Below are 22,250 nucleotides of genomic sequence, written 5' to 3'. Positions count from 1 at the left end.
GACTGTGCTTGGGCTGGGGTCACCTTGGCATGATGGCTGGAGCTGGAGCAAGGGTAGGATGGAGGGGGTCCCTGGGTGCTTCATGCCAGCACTGTCTTGGTTGGATGACTGGAGCTAGGGTGCAGGGATGGGGTGCTACCCTGTGAGGATAGCTGGAGCTAGGGTCCTGGGGCTGTCTAGCAACCCTAGCAGACTAGCTAGAGCACCCAAATTCTGATCCCATCTGTGTTATCAAGGTGGAAGAACATAAGCAATGGTCCTTGCCAGCACCTCTGATCTGGAGAGAGTTCTGGCAGCTCCACCACTTTTTGGCAGATGTTGTAGGGTTAGTAAATGAATTTCCTTCAGTTTGGGTCCAGTTACCCTTTAAACCACTGTTTTATTTGTTTTATATTGTTTTGTATTGTTTTGTTTTCTTTTGTTTTTGTGTCTCAGGGCAGGTGAATCTGCATTTCTCAGTGACATCCATTCCTTTTGCAGGTCACAGTATCAGGGTAGGGTTTCTGATGTTACTGTGTGTTGTCTCTCCTTTCTCTCTGTGTCCCTCTGTCCTTTTTTGAGCAGAACCTGTTCAGTCAGCTCTCAGTTCTTCAGGAGGAATCGCTCTATATCTAGGTGTGGGTTCAGTGTGTCCATGAGAATGGGAATTGAGGGTCTTCCCTATGCCACCATTTTGGGCCACCTCTAGCTTTGGCTCTTATTGTGAATATTTTTGCAAACTCTTTTCCTATAAATTAAATTCTGAATCAAAGATTATTATAATAGTTATTGCTAATTTATCCTCAATCTGTTTACATCTCCACCTACAGTGTATTTATTTCTGTGCTTCTTTAACATCATTCACTCTGAGTGTTAAGTTTTTTAATCTTTGCCAATTTTTTAGTTTATTGTTACATTGGCATTTCTTTAATTACTAACAAATATATTGTAAAATTTTGTTTTTCTATTGGTTTGTCTAGAAACATAAGTGTTCCATAGGGTAATATCAATTTTTCCACTACAAAGTACCATACAACTAAACATTTATATGTATACATTTTTGTTTAATATTTTTTTACAGTATTGCCTTCCAACACACCAGATGTTCGCAGGACCAAGAGAACACGATTGAAACCTTTGGAATATTGGCGAGGAGAGCGAATAGATTATCATGGAAGGCCATCAGGTAAATTCCAATTTACACTTTAATATCTGACAATAAAAAATAATGAGGATAGCCACAGTTTATTTATATATATTACGTTTCAAGCACTATCTTAATATTTATTCAGATTACCTCATTTTATCATCATCCTTCAAAAATGAGTCAAGAATAGATTCAAGTACAAATTTGTCTGATTACTATAGAGATGCTTTTCTTTTTCTCTCTTTGGTAGCAGTTTGAGGTAAGTGTGTGGCTTTATAGAGTTTTATTATTCCATACTATTAAACAAGGTTTTTAAATGCATAAAATGAGTCACTAGATCAGAATATGAGAAAATTATGACTGGCAGACATTAAGTATTTCCCTTTACTGTTCTCATCCCACTTTCTCATCATATTTCTCTACATAATGTAGAGAGTGGGCAAGGAAGTACAATGAGTGTTCTCTAAAAGTTATTTCCTTTCTGTGATGGGTAAATGTAAGTCAATGAGCTAAGCTGGCATGTGGATTATTATAAATATTTCATTGCTGGCCTTTGTGTTCTTTGTTTTTTATTTATTTGTTTATTTTAAATATAGTTTATTGTCAAATTGGCTAACAGCTAACATACAGTATGTACAGTGTGCTCTTGCTTTTTGGGGTAGATTTCTTTTTTGTGGTTCATCACTTACATACAACATCCAGTGCTAATCCCAACAAGTGCCCTCCTCGATGTCCATCATCCATTTTACCCTCTCCCCCACTCTCTCATCAACCCTCATATTGTTCTCTGTATTTAAGAGTCTCTTAAAGTTTGTCTCCTCAGTCTCTGTTTGTAACTATGTTTTTTCCCCTTCCCTTCCCCCATGGTCTCCTGTTAAGTTTCTCAAGTTCCACATATGAGTGGAAAACATATATCTTTCTCTGACTGATTTACTTCACTTAGCATAACACCTTCCAGTTCCATCCATGTTGCTGCAAATGGCATAATTTCATTCTTTCTCATTGCTAAGTAGTATTCCATTGTATATATAAACCACATCTTCTTTATCCATTCATCAGTTGATGGACATTTAGGCTGTTTCCATAATTTGCCTTTGTTGAAAGTGTTGCTATAAACAGTGGGTTACAAGTGCCCCTATGCATCAGCACTCCTGTCCTTTGGGTAAATTCCTAGTAGTGCTATTGCTGGGTCGTAGGTAGTTCTGTTTTTAATTTTTTGAGGAACCTCCACACTGTTTTCCAGAGGGACTGTACCAGTTTGCATTCCCACCAACAGTGCAAGAGGGTTCCCATTTCTCCATATCCCGCCAGCATCTGTTGTTTCCTGAGTTGTTCATTTTAGCCACTCTGACTGGTGTGAGGTGGTATCTCTATGGTTTTAATTTGTATTTCCCTGATGATGAATGACGTTGAGCATCTTTTCATGTGTCTGTTAGCCATCTGGATGTCTTCTTTGGAAAAGTGTGTATTCATGTATTCTGCCTATTTCTTCACTGGATTATTTGCTTTTCAGGTGTTGAGTTTGTAAGTTCTTTATAGATTTTGGATACTGACTCTTTCTCCAATATGTCATTTGCAAATATCTTTTCCCATTTCATCAGTTGCCTTTTAGTTTTGTTGATTATTTCCTTTGCAGTGCAGAAACTTTTTATCTTGATGTGGTCCCAGTAGTTCATTTTGCTTTTAATTCCCTTACATTTGGAGATGTGTTGAGCAAGAAACTGCTGTGGCTGAGGTCAAAAGAGGTTGTTGCTTGCTTTCTCCTCTAGGGTTTTGGTGGTTTCCTGTCTCACATTTAGGTCTTTCATCCATTTTGAGTTTATTTTTGTGTATGGTGTAAGAAAGTGGTCTAGTTTCATTCTTCTGCATGTTGCTGTCCAGTTCTCCCAACACCATTTGCTAAAGAGATGTCTTTTTTCCATTGGATACTCTTTCCTGCTTTGTCAAAGATTAGTTGGCCATACATTTGTGGGTCTAATTCTGGGTTTTTATTCTATTCCATTGGTCTGTGTGTGTGTTTTTGTGCCAATACCATGCTGTCTTGATGATTACAGCTTTGTAGTAGAGACTAAAGTCTGGAATTGTGATGCTTTGGTTTTCTTTTTCAATATTATTTTGGCTCTTCGGGATCTTTTGTAGTTCCAGACAAATTTTAGGATTGTTTGTTCTAGCTTTGAGAAGAATGCCGGTACAATTTTGATTGGGATTGCATTGAATGTGTAGATAGCTTTGGGTAGATAGACACTTTTTTTAAATTTTTTTTTTTAACGTTTTATTTATTTTTGAGACAGAGAGAGACAGAGCATGAGCAGGGGAGGGTCAGAGAGAGAGGGAGACACAGAATCCGAAACAGGCTCCAGGCTCTGAGCTGTCAGCCCAGAGCCCGATGCGGGGCTCGAACTCAGGGACCGTGAGATCATGACGTGAGCCGAAGTCGGATGCCCAACCGACTGAGCCACCCAGGCGCCCCTAGGATAGACATTTTAACAATATTTGTTCTTCTAATCAATCCATGAGCATGGAATGTTTTTCCATTTCTTTGTGTTCTCTTCAATTCCCTTTATAAATTTTCTATAGTTTTCAACATACAGATCTTTTACATCTTTGGTTAGGTTTATTCCTAGGTATTTTATGGTTCTTGGTACAATTATAAATGGGATCATTTCTTGATTTCTCTTTCTGATATTTTATTATTGGTGTATAGAAATGCAACTGATTTCTGTACATTGATGTTATATCCTGCGACTTTGCTGAATTTATGTATCAGTTCTAGTAGCCTTTTGGTGAAGTCTTGAGGGTTTTCCATGCAGAGTATCATGTTGTCTGCAAAAAGTGAAAGTTTGACTTCTTTGCCAGTTTTGATGCCTTTTATTTCATTTTGTGTCTGATTGCTGATGCTAAGACTTCCAACACGATGTTAAACAAGAGTGGTGGGAGTGGACATCCCTGTCATGTTCCTGATTTCAGGGGGAAAGCTCTCAGTTTTTTTCCATCGAGGATGATGTTAGCTGTGGTGGGCTTTTCCTATATGACGTTTATGATGCTTGGGTATGTTCCTTCTATCCCAACGTTCTTGAGGGTTTTTATTAAAAAAGATGATGAATTTTGTCAGATGCTTTTTCTGCGTCGATTGACAGGATCATATGGCTCTTATCCTTTATTTTATTAATGTGATGTATCACATTGATTGATATGCGAATATTGAACCAGCCCTGCAGTCCAGGAATGAATCCCACTTGATCATGGTGAATGATTCTTTTTATGTGCTGTTGAATTTGATTTACTAATATCTTGTTGAGAATTTTTGCATTCATGTTCATCAGGGATATTGGCCTGTAACTCTCCTTTTTTGTGGGGTCTCTGTCTGGTTTGGGAATCAAGGTAATGCTGGCTTCATAGAATGAGTTCAGAAGCTTTCCTTCCTTTTCTATTTTTTGGAACAACTTGAGAAGGATAGGTATTAACTGTGCTCTAAAAGTCTCATAGATCCCCAGGGAAGTCTTCTGCTCCTGGTCTCTTATTTGTTGGGAGATTTTTGATAACTGATTCAATTTCTTTGCTGATTATGGGTCTGTTCAAGTTTTCTATTTCTTCCTGTTTGAGTTTTAGAAGTGTGTGTGTGCTTAGGAATTTGTCCATTTCTTCCAGGTTGTCCAGTTTGTTGGCATATAATTTTTCATAGTATTTCCTGATAATTGCTTGTATTTCTGTGAGATTGGTTGTGGTAAGTCGATTTTCATTTGTGATTTTATCTATTTGGATCCTCTCTCTTTTCTTTTTGAGAAGTCTGGCTAGGGATTTATCAATTTTGTTTATTTTTTCAAAAAACCAACTCTTGGTTTCATTGATCTGCTCTACAGTTTTTTTTAGATTCTATATTGTTTATTTCTGCTCTGATCTTTATTATTTCTCTTCTTCTGCTGGGTTTGAGGTGTCTTTGCTACTCTGCTTCTGTTTCCTTTTGGTGTGCTAATAGATTTTGTATTTGGGATTTTTCTTGTTTCTTGAGATTGGCCTGGATTGCAATGTATTTTCCTCTCAGGACTGCCTTCACTGCATCCTAAAGCGTTTGGATTGTTGTATTTTCATTTTTGTTTGTTTCCATATATTTTTTAATTTCTTCTCTAATTGCCTGGTTGACCCATTCATTCTTTAGTAGAGTGGTCTTTAACCTCCATGCTTTTGGAGGTTTTCCAGACTTTTTCCTGTGGTTGATTTCAAGTTTCATAGCATTGTGGTCTGAAAGTGTGCATGGTGTGATCTCAATTCTTTTATACTTATGAAAGGCTGTTTTGTGACCCAGTATGTGATCTATCTTGGAGAATGTTCCATGTACACTTAAGAAGAAAGTATATTCTGTTGCTTTGGGGTGCAGAGTTCTAAATATATCTGTCAAGTCCATCTGATCCAATGTATCATTCAGGGCCCTTGTTTCTTTATTGACCGTGTGTCTAGATGATTTATCCAATGTTGTAAGTGGAGTATTAAAGTCCCCTGCAATTACCACATTCTTATCAATAAGGTTGCTTATGTTTGTAATTGTTTTATATATTTGGAGGCTCCCATATTCAGCGCATAGACATTTATAATTGTTAGCTCTTCCTGCTGGATAGACCCTGTGATTATTATATAATGCCCTTCTTCATCTCTTGTTACAGCCTTTAAAGTCTAGTTTGTCTGATATAAGTATGGCTACTCCAGCTTTCTTTTGACTTCCAGTAGCATGATAGTTCTCCATCCCCTCACTTTCAATCTGAAGGTGTCCTCAGGTCTAAAATGAGTCTCTTGTAGACAGCAAATAGATGGGTCTTATGTTTTTATCCATTCTGATACCCTGTGTCTTTTGGTTGGAGCATTGAATCCATTTACATTCAGTGTTGTTATTGAAAGATATGGGTTTAGAGTCATTGTGATGTCTGTAGGTTTCATGCTTCTAGTGATGTCTCTGGTGCTTTGTGGTCCTTGCAACATTTCACTCACAGAATCCCCCTTAGGATCTCTTGTAGGCCTGGTTTAGTGGTGATGAATTCCTTTAGTTTTTGTTTGTTTGGGAAGACGTTTATGTCTCCTATTATTCTGACAGACTTGCTGGATAAAGAATTCTCGGCTGCAATATTTTTTCTGTTCATCACATTGAAGATTTCCTGCCATTCCTTTCTGGCCTGCCAAGTTTCAGTACATAGGTCTGCCACTAGTCTTATGGGTCTCCCTTTGTAAGTTACATCCCGTTTATCCCTAGCTGCTTTCAGAATTTTCTCTTTATCCCTGTATTTTGCCAGTTTCACTATGGTATGTCATGCAGAAGATTGATTCAAGTCACGTCTGAAGGGAGTTCTCTGTGCCTCTTGGATTTCAATGCCTTTTTCCTTCCCCTGATCAGGGAAGTTCTCAGCTATGATTTGTTCAAGTACACCTTCAGCCCCTTTCTCTCTCTTCTTCTTCTGGAATTCCTATGATATGGATGTTTTTCCATTTGATTGCATCACTTAGTTCTCTAATTCTCCCCTCACACTCCTGAATTTTTTTATCTCTCTTTTTCTAAGCTTCCTCTTTTTCTATCATTTAATCTACTACTTCACCTGTTCTCTCCTCTGCCTCTTCAATCCGAGCTGTGGTCGCTTCCATTTTATTTTGCACCTCATTTATAGCATTTTTTAGCTCCTCATGACTATTTCTTAGTCCCTTGATCTCTGTAGCAATAGATTCTCTGCTGTCCTCTATGCTTTTTTCAAGCACAGCAATTAATTTTATGACTATTATTCTAAATTCTTGTTCCGTTGTATTGCTTAAATGGTTTCTGATCATTTTGTTAGCTGTTGCTACTTCCTGGAGTTTCTTTTGAGGAAAATTCTTCTGTTTCGTCATTTTGGGTAGTCCCTTGGGTGGCTCTAAACTGCAGAGCACTTCCCCTGTACTGTCCAGGTAACTTGTGTTGGTGGGCAGAGCCGCAGTCAGACCTGATGTCTGCCCCAGCACACTGCTGGGGCCACAATCAGACTGGTGTGTACCTTATTTTCTCCTCTCCCAGGGGTAGGACTCACTGTGGAGTGGTGTGGCCCCTGTCTGGGCTACTTGCACATGCCAGGCTTGTGGTGCTGCTTCGACGGGATCTGGTCTATTAGCCGGGGTGGATCCACAAGATGCACAGTGGTGGGAGGGGCAGGCTTAGCTCCCTTTGCCATCGGTGGTCCCCTATGGGAGGGGCCTGTAGCACCAGGAGGGAGGCAGACCCGTGGGAAGGATGGATCCACAGAACCACAGCATTGGGTGTTTGTGCGGTGCAAGCAAGTTCGGTGAGGGGAACTGGTTCCCTTTGGGATTTCGGCTGGGGGATGGGAGAGGGAGATGGTGCTTGCCAGCGCCTTTGTTCCCTGCTGAACTGAGCTCTGTCTTCCAGGGCTCAACACCTCTCCCTCCCGGTGTCCTGTCATCCTCCTGCTCTCCAAGCAGAGCTGTTGGCTTATAACATTCCAGATGTTAAGTCCCGCTGGCTCTCAGAACTCACACAGTCCGGCCCCTCCACTTTTGCAAGCCAGACTTCGGGGGCTCTGCCTTGGCAGGCAGGCTGCCCCTCCACCGCCCAGCTCCTTCCCACCAGTACGTGTAGCGCGCATCGCCTCTCTGCTCTTCCATGGGCCACTTGTCTACGCTTGGCTCTGGAGAGTGTTGTGCTAGTCTTCTGGCAGTTTTCTGGGTTATTTAGGCAGATGTGGGTGGAATCTAAGCGCTCAGGACGTGGTGAGCCCAGTGTCCTCCTACACCACCATCTTCTAGAGTCAACTCCAGCTTCATCTTTTTCTATAATTTTATCTTCTATTTTACTTATTCTCCCCTCTGCCTTTTCAATCCTCACTGTCACCGCCTCTATTTTATTTTGAACCTCATTTACAGCATTTTTTAATTCATGACTATTTTTTAGTTACTTGATCTATGCAGCAGTAGATTCTCTGCTGTCTTCTATGCTTTTTTCAAGACCAGCGATTAATCTTATGACTTACTCTAAATTCTTGTTCAGTTATATTGTTTATATCTGTTTTGATCAATTCCTTAGCTATTGCTACTTCCTGGAATTTCTTTTGAGGAAAATTCTTCCGTTTTGTCGTTTTGGCTAGTTTTCTGTACCTTATGTGTTTTAAAAGCTTGTTATATGTCCTGCATCTGTGAGCACTACTATATTAAAGAGGGGTCATACACTGTCCAGGGCCTGGCCCTTCAGGAGGTGTTTTTTGGAGTGTGTTACTTGCTCTCTGTTGTTGTGACTCTGATTGCTTTATCTCCCTACTTTTAGTGTTGTTTTGGACCCTGTACCAGGTGTGCTTTGATTTGTTTGTTAAAGTAGCTCTATGGCCCGCCAGGTTGTCCGGGCCCCTGGAGAAATCTCTGTCACTCTGCAGCCTGGACTCTTGGGGTTCAAAGTCCTTTGGCCTCAACACTGCTGTGTTTGAGGGATGAGGGAACTTTGGGTCCCCCTATTTCTCCGCCATGTTGAATCTCTCCTCTTTGTGTGTTTTTTAACCTTCCATTGATGACTGTTGATTTCAAGCAACAGAGATCATTCTCCCATCTTCCATCAGCTCATCTGTATTTAGGGTAGTAGAAACATAAGTGGGGTTGGTTGGTATTTGTGTTATTTGAGTTACTAGCTGTAAAATGGAATAGTTGTATATCCTCTGGTAGTCTGAAAGGAAATACGCTATATTAATTTAAATTTTTTTTAATATTTTTACTTTCCCAGGTATGATACTTTATTACCTTTTTTGTTGTTAACTTCCAGGAGGATTTGTGATTGGTGGAATACTGTCCCCAGACACAGTACCATCTAAAAGGAAGGCAAAAGGAAACATTGGAAAAGTCAACAAATTAGCTAATAGGAAAAGGATCTGTCTTGATAATGATGAAAGAAGTATGAACTTATTCCTGAAAGTAACTTTTGGATTTTATTTTAAATAATAGTACGCTGGTGGGGCAACTGGGTGGCTCAGTTAGTTCAGTCTCTGACTCTTGATTTTGCTCAGGTCATAATCTCAAGGCTGACAATGCAGAATCTGCTTGGGATTCTTTCTCTTGCTCTCTCTGCCACTCCCCTGCTTGTGCTCTCTCTCTCAAAATAAATAAATAAACATTAAAAATAAGTAGTGCTCTGAGAGGTAGCTCTTTATAAATTTTGAAATTTATTTCTAAAACCTTTAGATATAATAGTTTAGGGTGAATTCACTTTTTTTCTTCTCTCTTTTCTATTAAGTTTTTTGTTTAATTCCAGTATAGTTAACATATAGTATTATATTAGTTTCACGTGTACAATATAGTGATTCAGCAATTCTATACATCATTATTCAGTGCTCATTATAAGTGTACTCTTAATCCCCTTCACATATTTCACCAAGCCCCTCTCCCACCTCCCCTCTGATATGCTTCATTTTAAATGAGTACCCTCAGTTAAAGTTTTTTTTTTAACGACTTTTTTACTTGAAGCATACTTCAGAATACATGGTTCTAAAAGATGTATTTAAAATAGAATACACATTTTCTTCAAGTACACACAGAAGAATCCCCTATTAAAATCACATGAAAAGAAATATGATGAATATTGCAAATTTAAGAAGACTGAAATCATATCAAGTATATTTTCCAACCATAGTGGTATAAAACTGAAGATTAACAATAAAATAAAGCTAGAGAATCTACAGTGTAAATATTAAATATTTAATACATAAATATTAACACACTACTCCACAAGATTGGACCAGATAAGAAATCAAACGCAAAACTTGTCGTTACTTTCAATGTTATTGTTTAATCTGGTCTCTATTTTATTTACTTCTGATATTTATTTATTTATTTATTTATTTTTAATTTTTGTTTTTTTCCTTCCTTTACTAAATTTCAGCTAAGTCTTTTCTTTTACTGGTCCCTTGTGGTGTAATGTGAAGTTGTTTATTTGAAATTTTCTTAATACAAGCATTTATAACCATAAATTTCACTCTTAACATCTGCTTTTGCTGCATTCCATGAGTTTTGGAATATTGTATTATTTATTTTATTTTATTTCCTCCCCTCCCCTCCCCTCCCCTCCCCTCCCTCTATACTCATTGTGGGGCTTGAACCCACAACCCTGAGATCAAGAGTCACACAATGCCCCATGTTTTTCTTTTATTTTGAATTTACTTTTTAGCATCCACTTCTGTCAAGATTTTGGAAATAACGCAGATTTTGTTCTTTAAAAAAAATCATTAATGGCATAATATAAAGCATTTCTTCATGAGTAAATTGCTTTTCACTGAAACTGCCCTTTCCTGTGCTCAAACTATGATTAAAATAGATATTTTAGGGGTGTCTGGGTGGCTCAGTCAGTAAGCATCTGACTCTTGAACTCAGGTCTTAATCTCAGGGTCATGAGTTCAACTCTGTTGTAGCCTACTTCAATACAAATAAAATGAAATAGATATTTCAATAAATTTTTTTCTGAAGTGTATTACATACTTCAGCTCTCTTAAAGGATATTCAGTATGCCATATAACTTCTTGATGACGCAAGAGTATCAAGAGTTGTCACATCAAGCTTACAAAAATAAATTTAGTATGTTTGCTTCCATACTAAATCATTGTGGTTTTTGAATTTTTCTTTATCAGAGTGGTCATTTATAAATAGGAAAATTGGAAGAGAGTGTTATGCCTCTGGCAATTTTTTTTTTGCGTTTGGTTTGTAGCTATATTTCATACTAGACTTATTTTTAATTGAGAAGAATTATTTAACTAGTTTCTATTTCAATGATACTTCTTTTGCAGAGAATAAATTCATGGTAAATCTGAATGTACCTTTGGGAGATCCATTGCAACCAACAAGGGTAAAGGACCCAGAAACAAGAGAGGTGATTCTCATGGGTAAGATTAGAGATGATACTGAAAATGCTTAATTTAACAGCTAGTAAGGGCAAACTGCTGGCTGGATGACTAGCCTATCTACTTTTTCTTTTTCTTCCCAGCTGTTTCAGAGCCAAAGTCCAGTAGGGTATCTAATTCCAATAAGCAGCCTGTGTGAAGACTACTCTGGAGGAGCATTGATACCAAACAGCATCTAGAGGGCACATAACACAATGCATTTATACTCTGGGTTACAAGTGCTATCATTAGGAGTGTTGCCTCCCTGGTAGGGTGTAGGTCTTCTTTGATCAAGAGGACACATGGGGACAAGGGCTTTTTATGGGTAATTTTTGCAATTTAGCTGGTAGATCCCAGGATACCCCCTTACTGTGAGACCAGACAGGGACTGTGGGCAGGATTTAGACAGCCTTATGGGTCATGCATACCAAAAATAATACCTGGGATATCAGACCTTTAGGATGATGACTAGCAAGGACACTGATCTGCCACACAAATGCCAGGTTTAAGTTGAAGGTCAGCACAGGGTCCTAGAAGCCTCCTGTTGTATCTAGTAGGCATTAAAAGTACAGTGCCTGGGACACCATGATTGGTTCCAAAGGAGGGGCTATAGTGCGAGAAGGGCAAGTAGGGGACACTCAGCTGTTTAGCAACTAGGCAGTATTTACATACAGGAAATATTTAGATGTTTTAACTGTTTTGACAGTACCAGTAAGTACTGAGGACTGTTTATCCTAAGTCAGAGGACAAATAGGTCAAGTCAGAGAGGTAGTATTGGTATTTTCACTTAAAATTTTGGCTGTGAAGTAAGTTCCATTTGACATCTTAAGTAGTACAGTTATTTTTATAATCAGATTGTTTATTTGGCAACAGGTAGAAGTACAGAAAATTTTGTTTAGTGTAGTATCTTAAAACATTTGCTGTTTAGGTTCGAAAAGTAGTGAGTTTGTCAGGAGTTCATTGCTTTTTATCTGTTTCTTGCATCTATGTATTTTCTATGTCCTATAACCTGTGAGATTACAACATTACCAAAAATCCAAGGAAACAAGCCGATGATAAAGAATATATTAACTATATATTTGGCAAGGTTTATAAGTAAAAGGGAAATTGAAGAGTGAGGTAGTTATTTTTGAGCATCTATTAGAACTCTTGCTTCACATGACAGAAATCTTGCTATTTAATTATCAGTCAGGCAAGCACAAAATCTGTTGTTATGACGATACATTTGTTAGTTGTGGGCTTTGTTAAACTTTTTAAAGATATGGAATTCTACCTTGTGTCCTAGCTAATTTTGTTTTCTGAGCTATAATAGAAATAATAATAATACTGCCACTATTATCATTAATATCCAAGGCTTATCTAATGCTTATTTTGTGCCAGGCAGTGTTTTAAATACCTTATACACATTAATTCATTTGATAGTCACAGCTCTAACATAGATGAACTATTGTCTCATTTTATAGAAAAGGAAGCAGGCACAGGGTGAGAAATAACTTGCCTGGTCACACAGCTTATAAGGCAGACAAAATTCTACCTCTACCATTTTATTTAGCTCGAGTAAATGAGGTTTATATCTAGAAATAACTCTGTTGTATACATGTGTGTATATGTTCTATCATTGATCATTATTATTGCTATTGCTTTATATTTATAGTAGTGTTTTTCCCTTAGATCTTTTAAGGCCACGAGATACATATCAGTTTTTTGTTGAGCATGGTGAATTGAAAGTATATAAAACACTGGATACACCCATTTTTTCGATGGGAAAATTGATATTAGGACCACATCAAGAAAAGGGAAAACAGCATGTTGGCTCAGATATATTGGTAAGTGTATTTCTCCATATATTTATGTTTGGGTATAACTCTCATTTATTGGACTTGATGAGGCATTAAAAATACTGTTTTCTCAGAAATGAAATTACTATAGTGCATGAGAATTTTTTTTATTTGTTAAGTCTTTTTAGAGTTGGTCAACCAGTGGTTATTTAAAAGTACTTATTCTGTACATAGCACTGTAACTTCAAACTTCAAAAATTCCGACGTTTCTTTACTTAAAAGAATCCTAGAATATATCTAGGTTTGCAGACAAATCAGTAAAGCCAGTGAAAATTAAGCCTAAATCTCGTTTCTCAGATCATGTAGTTTAGCAACAATGAGGTTTTAAAAGTCTTCTTCAGAATCATGTAATTAGCAGTAGACGGAGGACTAGAAGCTAGTTACTTCAGTAAGTACTAAATAATGTATTACTGTATATGGCAGTATTACTGGCTGAATTATAATGAGATGGCAAGGTGAGTCAGTCTCTGCCTCTGTCTCTTATTGGAGATACACACCCCTACACCACTGATGTGAGATACATATATTTGCACATTTTGAATTTGAAAATTACAGAATTTGAAAATCACCAAATTTTAAGAATAGTAGTATTTTACTGACATTTAAAAAACGTTATGTCTGAGGCACATTTTTCAGTAAGTAGCGTTTCAGGAACTTGTGGTATCATGGGTTAGTAGAGTATTGTGTTCAAAACAATTATTTTTACTGACAAAATTGAAGTAAACTCAAGAAGGGAAAAAAGAAAGAACATGCGGGCCCTTGAATTTGTATTAACAAAGAAGGGCAATTTGAGACAAGGAAAGAAGTTACACATGAGAGTAAAAGAGTAATTCATTATTACATTAGTGTAAGTAGAATCCAGATTTAAAATGCTTTAATTTTTTGGGGCGCCTGGGTGGCGCAGTCGGTTAAGCGTCCGACTTCAGCCAGGTCACGATCTCACGGTCCGTGAGTTCGAGCCCCGCGTCAGGCTCTGGGCTGATGGCTCAGAGCCTGGAGCCTGTTTCCGATTCTGTGTCTCCCTCTCTCTCTGTCCCTCCCCCGTTCATGCTCTGTCTCTCTCTGTCCCAAAAATAAATAAACGTTGAAAAAAAAAATTTTTTTTTAAAAAAAAAAATAAAAATAAAAAAAAAATAAAATGCTTTAATTTTTTTTAAAATTTATTTATTTACTTATTTTGAGAGAGCACACGCATGTGCTCATGAGTGGGGGAGGGCAGAGAGAGAGAGAGGGAGACAGAGAATCCCAAGCAGTCAGCACAAAGCCTGATAAAGGGCTCAAACTCACAAACCGTGACATCATGACCTGACCCGAAACCAAAAGTTGGACGTTTAACCAACTGAGCCACCTAGGCGCCCCAGATTTAAAATACTTTAAGATATACTTTAAGCCAATCTTAAAATGTTACTGATCTTCAGGTGCTATTAAAGGAGTAAAAGTAACGCATTTAACTGAAGTAATAATTCCTGTATAATCGTTAAAGAACAATTAATTAGATAAGCATTGTGCAATACTATCATTGAAATAATAGCACTTACCCATTAAATTGTAATGCCATTATTATACAAAAGAAAATTTGAGTAGTGAATGTTTTGTAAGTATTTAACCTGGCCACTATTCAAAGGAATCCACGTTAGAAACGTGGATATTTTATATTTACTGAACTAGTAGAAATTATTGGAAAGATAATTGTATTCTTTGACCTATGAATCTCATTTCAGAATATTTTCCTAAGAACATAATTTAAAGGTTAGGGAAGCTGGACATATGTAGGTATTTATTGTAACATTGATAGTAATTGCAAAAATTAGACACAGTTGAAATGTCCTGCAGGAAGAAATGGTTATATTTTATATTTTGACCTAATAAGATAAACCATTATATGATACTAAGCAGTTATATACCACTTAGATGTTCCATGTACTCTACTAAGTATTTTTATATCAGTTTAGACATATTATTTTAAAGAATAGCCATATAAGAAGACCTTTAGGATAAATATTTAAGCAAATTTTTATAAAATAGAGAGTTCCCTATTTTACTGTGACTAGAATTTAAAAATGAAATTGAAGGAACTGTAGAAAAATAACATGTTATTAGGTTATTATAGTTGATTTTTATTTCTTTTGAAATATTGTCTTTAACGGTTTTTAATGAAAATGAGTTAGTTTTTTTTTCTTGATAACAAGGAGAATAGTTTTACATTTTTTGTTTAAACATGAAGCACACTTTTATTTTTTTTAATTTTTTTAAGTTTATTTTTATTTTTATTTTTTTAACGTTTATTTATTTTTTGAGACAGAGAGAGAGACAGAGCATGAATGGGGGGAGGGTCAGAGAGAGGGAGACACAGAATCCGAAACAGGCTCCAGGCTCTGAGCTGTCAGCACAGAGCCCGACGTGGGGCTCGAACTCACGGACCGCGAGATCATGACCTGAGCCGAAGTCGGCCGCTTAACCGACTGAGCCACCCAGGCGCCCCAAGTTTATTTATTTTTGAGAGAGGGAGAGAATGTCAAGCAGGCTCAGCACAGTCAGCTCAGAGCCCAATGCGGGGCTCGATCTTACGAGCTGTGAGATCATGACCTGAGCTGAAATTGAGAGTTGGCTAACAAACTGAGCCACCCAGGTGCTCAAAACATGAAGCGTGCTTTTCAATATATGCTTTTGAGAAACAAACGGGACCAGATGGAAAACCAGCATAGGGCATTAACTCTTTCCTTCAGACTCAATGTTAAAGAATCTCTATGAGAGGGACATGATAGCAGTAGTAGATTTGTTAAAATCAAACCACAGAAGAATTAACAGATTAACTATAGGAGTTGGTTGTGGAGCTCTCCCAGAAGACAAGAAGAGATTAAGAAATGGAAAATATAAAAGTGAAGCGATGTGGGGAACAGAAAAAAAAAATAGAAGAGAGATAAAAGCACAAATGAGTGAAGGGTAGAAATATTTGAAAAATTAGACAATAAATGTTCCAGAACTGAAAAACAGAAAAGTGAGAGCAACACACTTAAGGGAACCAGAGTTCCTTAGAGAAATGTCTGAATGCAGGCCTGGGGCTGAGCTTGAAATATTTTGGTCATACCTATGGGCAGACTTACCAAAGACCATTAGAATTGGGTCATAAGGTCACAGGATCCAACTTGAAGATGCTTTCATTGGACAAAGATGTGAAAGCTTGAGTATCAATAAAAATAACTTAAGTGAATTGATACACATCTGTTATATCTAAATTCATGAATTTTAAAGACAGCTACAAAAAGAAAAACTAATTCACCATTGTTGGAGAATTCTAGGAAGCTAACTCATTTTGACAACAAATATGGTAAATGGAAAGAATCAAACATTTATTCTGCCCTTTTCATATAAACCGTACTATTATGTAACCAAATAGATATGAGGCAAAATTTGTTCTCTTAGAAATATTCCAATTAATACATGAGGAAGAAGTGTTAGAATGAAATATTACCATTTTGCAACCCCTGAGAAACTGTTGGATCTATCTAGATATGGAGCATCAGTCTCTGCTAACATCTGAAAAAAAGGACAGCCAGACATTATGTGCCTCCTCATGGAAGAATACAGCAATATGTATGAAATAGTCTTGTCTCTTCCATCCCCTTAAAAAAAATTAACAACAACAACAAAAATACCTGAATTTGATCCAACTACCAGTATAGGAAATAAAGAATAGATGACCTTTCAAATGACCCCCTCGGAGTGTAATGAGCAAAATTCAGCTGTGCAGAGGTTTTTACAACAAACTTTGCTGCTCGATTTCTTTAATAAATACATTGCAAGAAATAAAAAAGAACCAAGTAGAACCTATAGATCAGGGTTTCTCAACCCTGGCACTATTGACATTTTAGACCAGATAATTATTTGTTGTAGGGGCTTTCTGTGCACTGTGGGATGTTTAGAAGCATCCCTGGTGGGGCGCCTGGGTGGCGCAGTCGGTTAAGCCTCCTACTTCAGCCAGGTCATGATCTCGCGGTCCGTGAGTTCGAGCCCCGCGTCGGGCTCTGGGCTGATGGCTCAGAGCCTGGAGCCTGTTTCCGATTCTGTGTCTCCCTCTCTCTCTGCCCCTCCCCCGTTCATGCTCTGTCTCTCTCTGTCCCAAAAATAAATAAAAAACATTGAAAAAAAAAAAAAAAAAAAAAAGAAGAAGCATCCCTGGCCTCTACCAAATAGACTCTAGTAGTACTTCTCTAATTGTAAGAAACAGAAATGTTCCCAAATATTGCCTGTTGTGTCCTGAAATTGAGAAATCATCCCCAAATTGAGAGCCACTATAGTGATTTAAGTGATTTAAAAGGATAAGTAAACTCTTCAAAACACATTTAAGAGACAATTGGAAATTGTAATACAGACTGGGTATGTGATATTAAATATTCATGTTTAGGTGTGATAATGCTGTTGTAGTCGTGTTTTTAAAAAAGCACCTTGAGGTGTACCTGGCTGGCTTAGTTGGCAGAGGCTGCAACTCTTAATATCAGGGTTGTGAGTTTGAGCCCTACTTTGAATGTGGGGATTACTGAAAAAAATAAACAAGACTTTAAAAAATACATAAAATAAAAAAGCACCTTGATTTTTTAGTACACGCTGAAATATTTATAGATGGGTTTATGATGCTGGGGTATTATTGCAAAATAATATGGAATGGGGGAAGTAAAGAGACTGAACAGGGAAGGTTGTTGGTGTTAGATACTCATGGTAGTTCAACATTCTATTTTTGTGTATTTCAAAAGACTTCTTAATAAAATGACAGAAATGAGGAGTTGTGCTTAGAGAGCCAAACTGAATAGGTAAGGAAAAAAAAAAACCACCTAGAAATATATGCTTGACATTCTGGGTAGTATGTTTGTTGCCTTTTGTTTTTTAAATTGGGACAAATTTTTTTAGATGTAATAAAATTTTTTTTTAATTAAATTATAAAAGTACCTTTGGAACCATTACAAGAGCTTTTTTCCCATTTAGGGAGTTAGTATATCATATTAAGAGCATGCATTCTGGAATCAAAGTGCCTGAGTTCAAACTCGGCTCTGCCATTTACATTGTGAACTTGGGAAATTACACCCCTCTGTTGCCTCTATTTCTTCATTTGTATAAAGCTATTAAAATAGTACCTGTCTCACTGGCAAGTACATACATTAAATGAATATAAATTAAGTGATCAGAACAGTGGCTGGCAAGGAGTAAGTGCTAAATAAGTGCTAGCTGCTATTTTTCTGGTATTTTAGGCTCATTTTACAAAGAGTTAAGAAAAAAAAGGAGGAGGAAGAGGAGGAATAATTCTCAGAATGTTTTTGATTGCTAAATCTCAAAATCTGAATCTCATTGTTTGAAGGCTTTATGTTGTTTTAGTTGCCAAAAAACAGATCATTGCCAGGATGCTACGTATACATAAATATAAAAATTGCCATGTTTGAATATGGAAGCCTGTACGACTGAAGAGTTGGTTTTATCCTTTTACTTTCTTAATGTTGATACTTATTTAAATGTATCATTTGTTTGGTTTGTTTTTGCTCTCTCTTTGGTTTGCCAGTTTGAATTACATGTCCCGAGCATGTAACCTTCAACGAGGTGTATATAAAACCTAGCTGTTTTTCTAGTATACTAAAGTGATCTTATTTACAGTGGTTCTGAATTTTCATAAGCTGGTAAAAAATAAGAACAAAAGAAATTTCTTCCCATGTTAATTTTCTATTGCTGTTTTAACAAATTAGTATAGTTCCAGTGGCTTAAAACAACACCCATTTATTATCTCATAGTTATATAGGTTATATAGGTTAGAATTCTTCTATTTTTAAATGTTTATTTATTTTGAGAGAGAGAACGGGGGAGAAAATCCTAAGCAGGCTCTGTGCTGACAGTGCAGAGCCAGACATGGGGCTCAAAACCCACAAACTGTGAGACCATAATCTGAGCCAAGATCAAGAGTCAGAAGCTCAACCAACTGAGCCACCTGGGCGCCCCTATAGGTTAGAATTTTGGTGAGCTTGGCTGAGTATTCCGTTTAGAGTATCACAAGGCTGGAATTAAGATGTTGGGAGCCCTGTATTCTTTTCTGGAGGCTCTTAGGATGAATTTGCTTTCAGGTTCGTTCAGGTTGTTGGCAGAAATCAGTTCCACATGGTTGTAGGACTGAGGCTCCCATTTCCTTGCTGGCTCTTGGTCAGAATGTCATTCTTAGCTTCTAGAAGTAGCTTCTGTTTCTTGGCTCATGGCCCTCTTATCTTCAGTGCCAGCAGTCTGTGTCTTTAACATGCTTTGAATTTCTCTGTCTTTTCCTCTCCTTCATCTCTCTTCTGCTTCCAGCAGAAGCAATTCTCCACTTTTAAGAGGTTTGTGTGATTAGAATGGGCCCAACTAGATAATCCAGGCTTATTTTATTTTTTTAGAAGATATATATATTTGTTTTAACGTTTATTTATTTTTGAGACAGAGAGAGACAGAGCATGAATGGGGGAGGGTCACAGAGAGAGGGAGACACAGAATCCGAAACAGGCTCCAGGCTCTGAGCTGTCAGCACAGAGCCCGACGCGGGGCTCGAACCCACGGACCATGAGATCATGACCTGAGCCGAAGTCGGATGCTTAACCGACTGAGCCACCCAGGCGCCCCTAATCCAGGCTTATTTATCTCCCCATCTCAAGGTCCCTTTTGCCATGTAACAAAACAAGTTCTGAAGATGAGAGTGTGGACATCTTTGGAGGGCCATTTTTCTGCTCTTTCTTAAAGGAAATGTTTCCTTTAAGTTTCATTACAGTGAGTGAGTTGTGGTGGTTCAATTTGAAATGAAATTTTGATTTTTAATTTTACAGGTTTTTTATGTTAACTTTGGTGACCTTTTATGTACCTTACATGAAACACCTTATATAATAACAACTGGGGATTCATTCTATGTTCCTTCAGGTAAGAATAATTAAATACATTTTCTTTCATATAGTTAAATATTTATATAGTTGCTCATGAGCACCATGCAAATGGAAGCCACAGTGGTCAAAATGAAACTGTTGTGTGACTGATGCCAGAGAAGTTTGATACATATTTTAATTTTATCATTAGGTAAGTATGTTAGTATTTGGTTACCTGAAAATTGAACAGGAGTTGTTTGTTACTAAAGGTAAAAATATTTAGTTAGAAGATATGTTGTGTCCAATGTAGGAGGAAAATTATTTCTCCTGTATTATCTCTCAGACATTATGTAGTCAAACAATTTTTAGTAGGTTATTTTAAGCATACAGAATAGTGTGTTTCATTAGCTGTTGAAGAGCACAAGCCTTTGGAAAGAGGACTTTTAATTTGTTCTTTTGTTTATTCATCATTCAATGAAGGTGACTGAAAGTCTCTCAAACATTGCTCTTAAGAGTGGGATACATAAGTGAACCAAATAGGGAAAAATCCCTGTCCTCATGGAGCTTACGTTCTAATGAAAGGAGACAGTAATAGTAGCAGTGTTTATACAGTCTTTAGTATGTACCAGCACTGTTGTGAACACTTTATTTATTATAACTCAGTTAATCCTAATATGTATCAACTTCTAATATATAGAAAGTCACAGTGTGTCACAGTATTGTACTCACTGCTATAAACCTGCCTTATATGTGTGGCTATTCTCTATTTTACTTCTGTTGTTATTTATAATTAAGAGAAGCATTTGCTCTTTTTAAACTTTGAGATTCTATTTTACCTTTTATAATTACTTTTATATGCATATATCTGGTTTAGGGGAATCTACAGCAGTTTCAATGAACTAATAACAGTTGAATTCAGAGAAAAATTTCCTCTTCCTTCACCCTTGTCTGATTCATCTTTGCATTTAGAATGATCAGAATGATGTAAAATTTTCACTTTTTCAAACCTTATCTGGATTACAGGTGATGGTTAACTCTTGGATTTTTTTAGTTCATGGAATTAAATAAGACTTAACTTTAGATGAATTTATCTTCAAAAAAAATTGGTAGTATATAGTTTTTAACTGCCTTAGTGATAGCTAAACATTTAATCAAAAGGAAGTGATTTCTATGGAAATAACTGGGTTTTTTTTTCTTACTGCTTTACTTCTAGGTAATTATTACAACATCAAAAATCTCCTGAATGAGGAAAGTATTCTTCTTTTTACTCAGATAAAAAGATGAAAGATGAAGCAAAGTTTAAATAAGTGTGTGTGTGTGTGTGTGTGTGTGTGTGTACACACATATACACATATATGTATAAAAGTTTGTGCAGTTGAGACATTTATCTTTGTAATTATTTGTGATGTTTTAAAATAAAAGTTTTATTCAATTTTGTGTTCTTCTATTTGATAAACATTTCAAACTCCCATATGTGTCTTCTACTTTTTCCACAAATGTACCCCATAGGCCTGTATTGATACCCACACTCATAGTATTTTAATAACATGAAAAGAATACCAAAATCACTGCTCTCATGGTGAAATATAGGACATACCTATTTTAGAAGAGATTTGATTAATATATTCATTCATTTAAAAATCTTTTCCAAATGTTAGTGTTAAGTGACGAATCCAGTAATAGGAACTGTGGTATATATATCACTAGTACATCTGAATTACTTTCCTAAGGCTTTGTAAGAAAATAGTACAAACTGGTGGCTTAAAAACAAAAATGTATTTCCTCAATTCTGTAGGCTAGAAATCTGAAATCAGAATGTTGGCAGGGCCATGTTCTCTCTGAAATCTTTAGGTTTCACAATAATGTTTCTGCTTAGAATTCCTCTTTCTATTAAAAGGATAGTCAGGGGGTGCCTGGGTGGCTAAGTTGGGTAAGAGTCTGACTTCAGCTCAGGTCATGATCTCACAGTTCATGAATTTGAGCTCTGTGTCTGGCTCTGTGCAGAGCAAGCAGCCTGCTTTGGATTCTGTGTCCCTCCCCCCACTTTCTCTCTCTCTCTCTCTCTCTCTCTCTCTCTCTCTCTCTCTCTCTCTCTTTCTTTCTCTCTCACACACACACACACACACAAATAAACATTAAAAAAATCATTAAAAAAGTAAAAGAGTCAGTGTGAAAGATGATTTAAAAAATAACTCAGGCTTTCTTCTTACCAGATACACTGAAAATATGTAGGAAACTAAAGAGATTTAGGGGATAAAATGGTTAAATGTCAAAAACAAATTGCTAGCAGTATTTCTGTAGTCATTTTAAGTATTCTCCTACTAACCTGAAAATCTGAGTTTCATTTGTCATCATTATAATTGAACAGTATGTTTTAAATGTTGCTCTTATTTTGAAAGATCAATGCAAATGTATTACTTTTTCATTTGAAGCTGGTAGGGCATTGTCTATGAACTTCTCAGTGTCTCCATACAAAGTTGCAGAGTTTAGTAAATGAATAAACTTTTTATCACTAGAGAAACTGGTATACTTGCTTTCCCAGGTCAAG

General features: G+C 36.9%; 1 protein-coding gene across 4 annotated transcripts in view; it reads left to right on the top strand.

Moving 5' to 3' along the window:
• Nucleotides 1–21,134, top strand: part of CENPC (centromere protein C) — an 81,435-nt gene extending 60,301 nt beyond the window's left edge. For 2 of the 4 annotated variants that reach the window (XM_049630550.1, XM_049630549.1), the window contains 6 exons: nt 1,061–1,165; nt 8,901–9,029; nt 10,912–11,007; nt 12,676–12,830; nt 19,670–19,760; nt 20,916–21,134. In XM_049630550.1, coding sequence (XP_049486507.1) covers nt 1,061–1,165; nt 8,901–9,029; nt 10,912–11,007; nt 12,676–12,830; nt 19,670–19,760; nt 20,916–20,986 — 647 coding nt within the window. In that variant the 3' untranslated portion in view covers nt 20,987–21,134. Of the gene's footprint in view, nt 1–1,060; nt 1,166–8,900; nt 9,050–10,911; nt 11,008–12,675; nt 12,831–19,669; nt 19,761–20,915 lie in introns of those variants that run through there. The other 2 variants (XM_049630551.1, XM_049630552.1) reach the window with 2 other exon arrangements.
• The last annotated feature ends 1,116 nt before the right edge of the window (nt 21,135–22,250 follow it).

The sequence above is a fragment of the Panthera uncia genome, chromosome B1 (genome assembly GCF_023721935.1).
Source record: "Panthera uncia isolate 11264 chromosome B1, Puncia_PCG_1.0, whole genome shotgun sequence".
NCBI classification, from domain to species: Eukaryota; Metazoa; Chordata; class Mammalia; order Carnivora; family Felidae; genus Panthera; species Panthera uncia.
The sequence above is the reverse complement of the archived record's forward strand: the minus strand, read 5'-3'. Positions and strand labels throughout refer to the sequence as shown.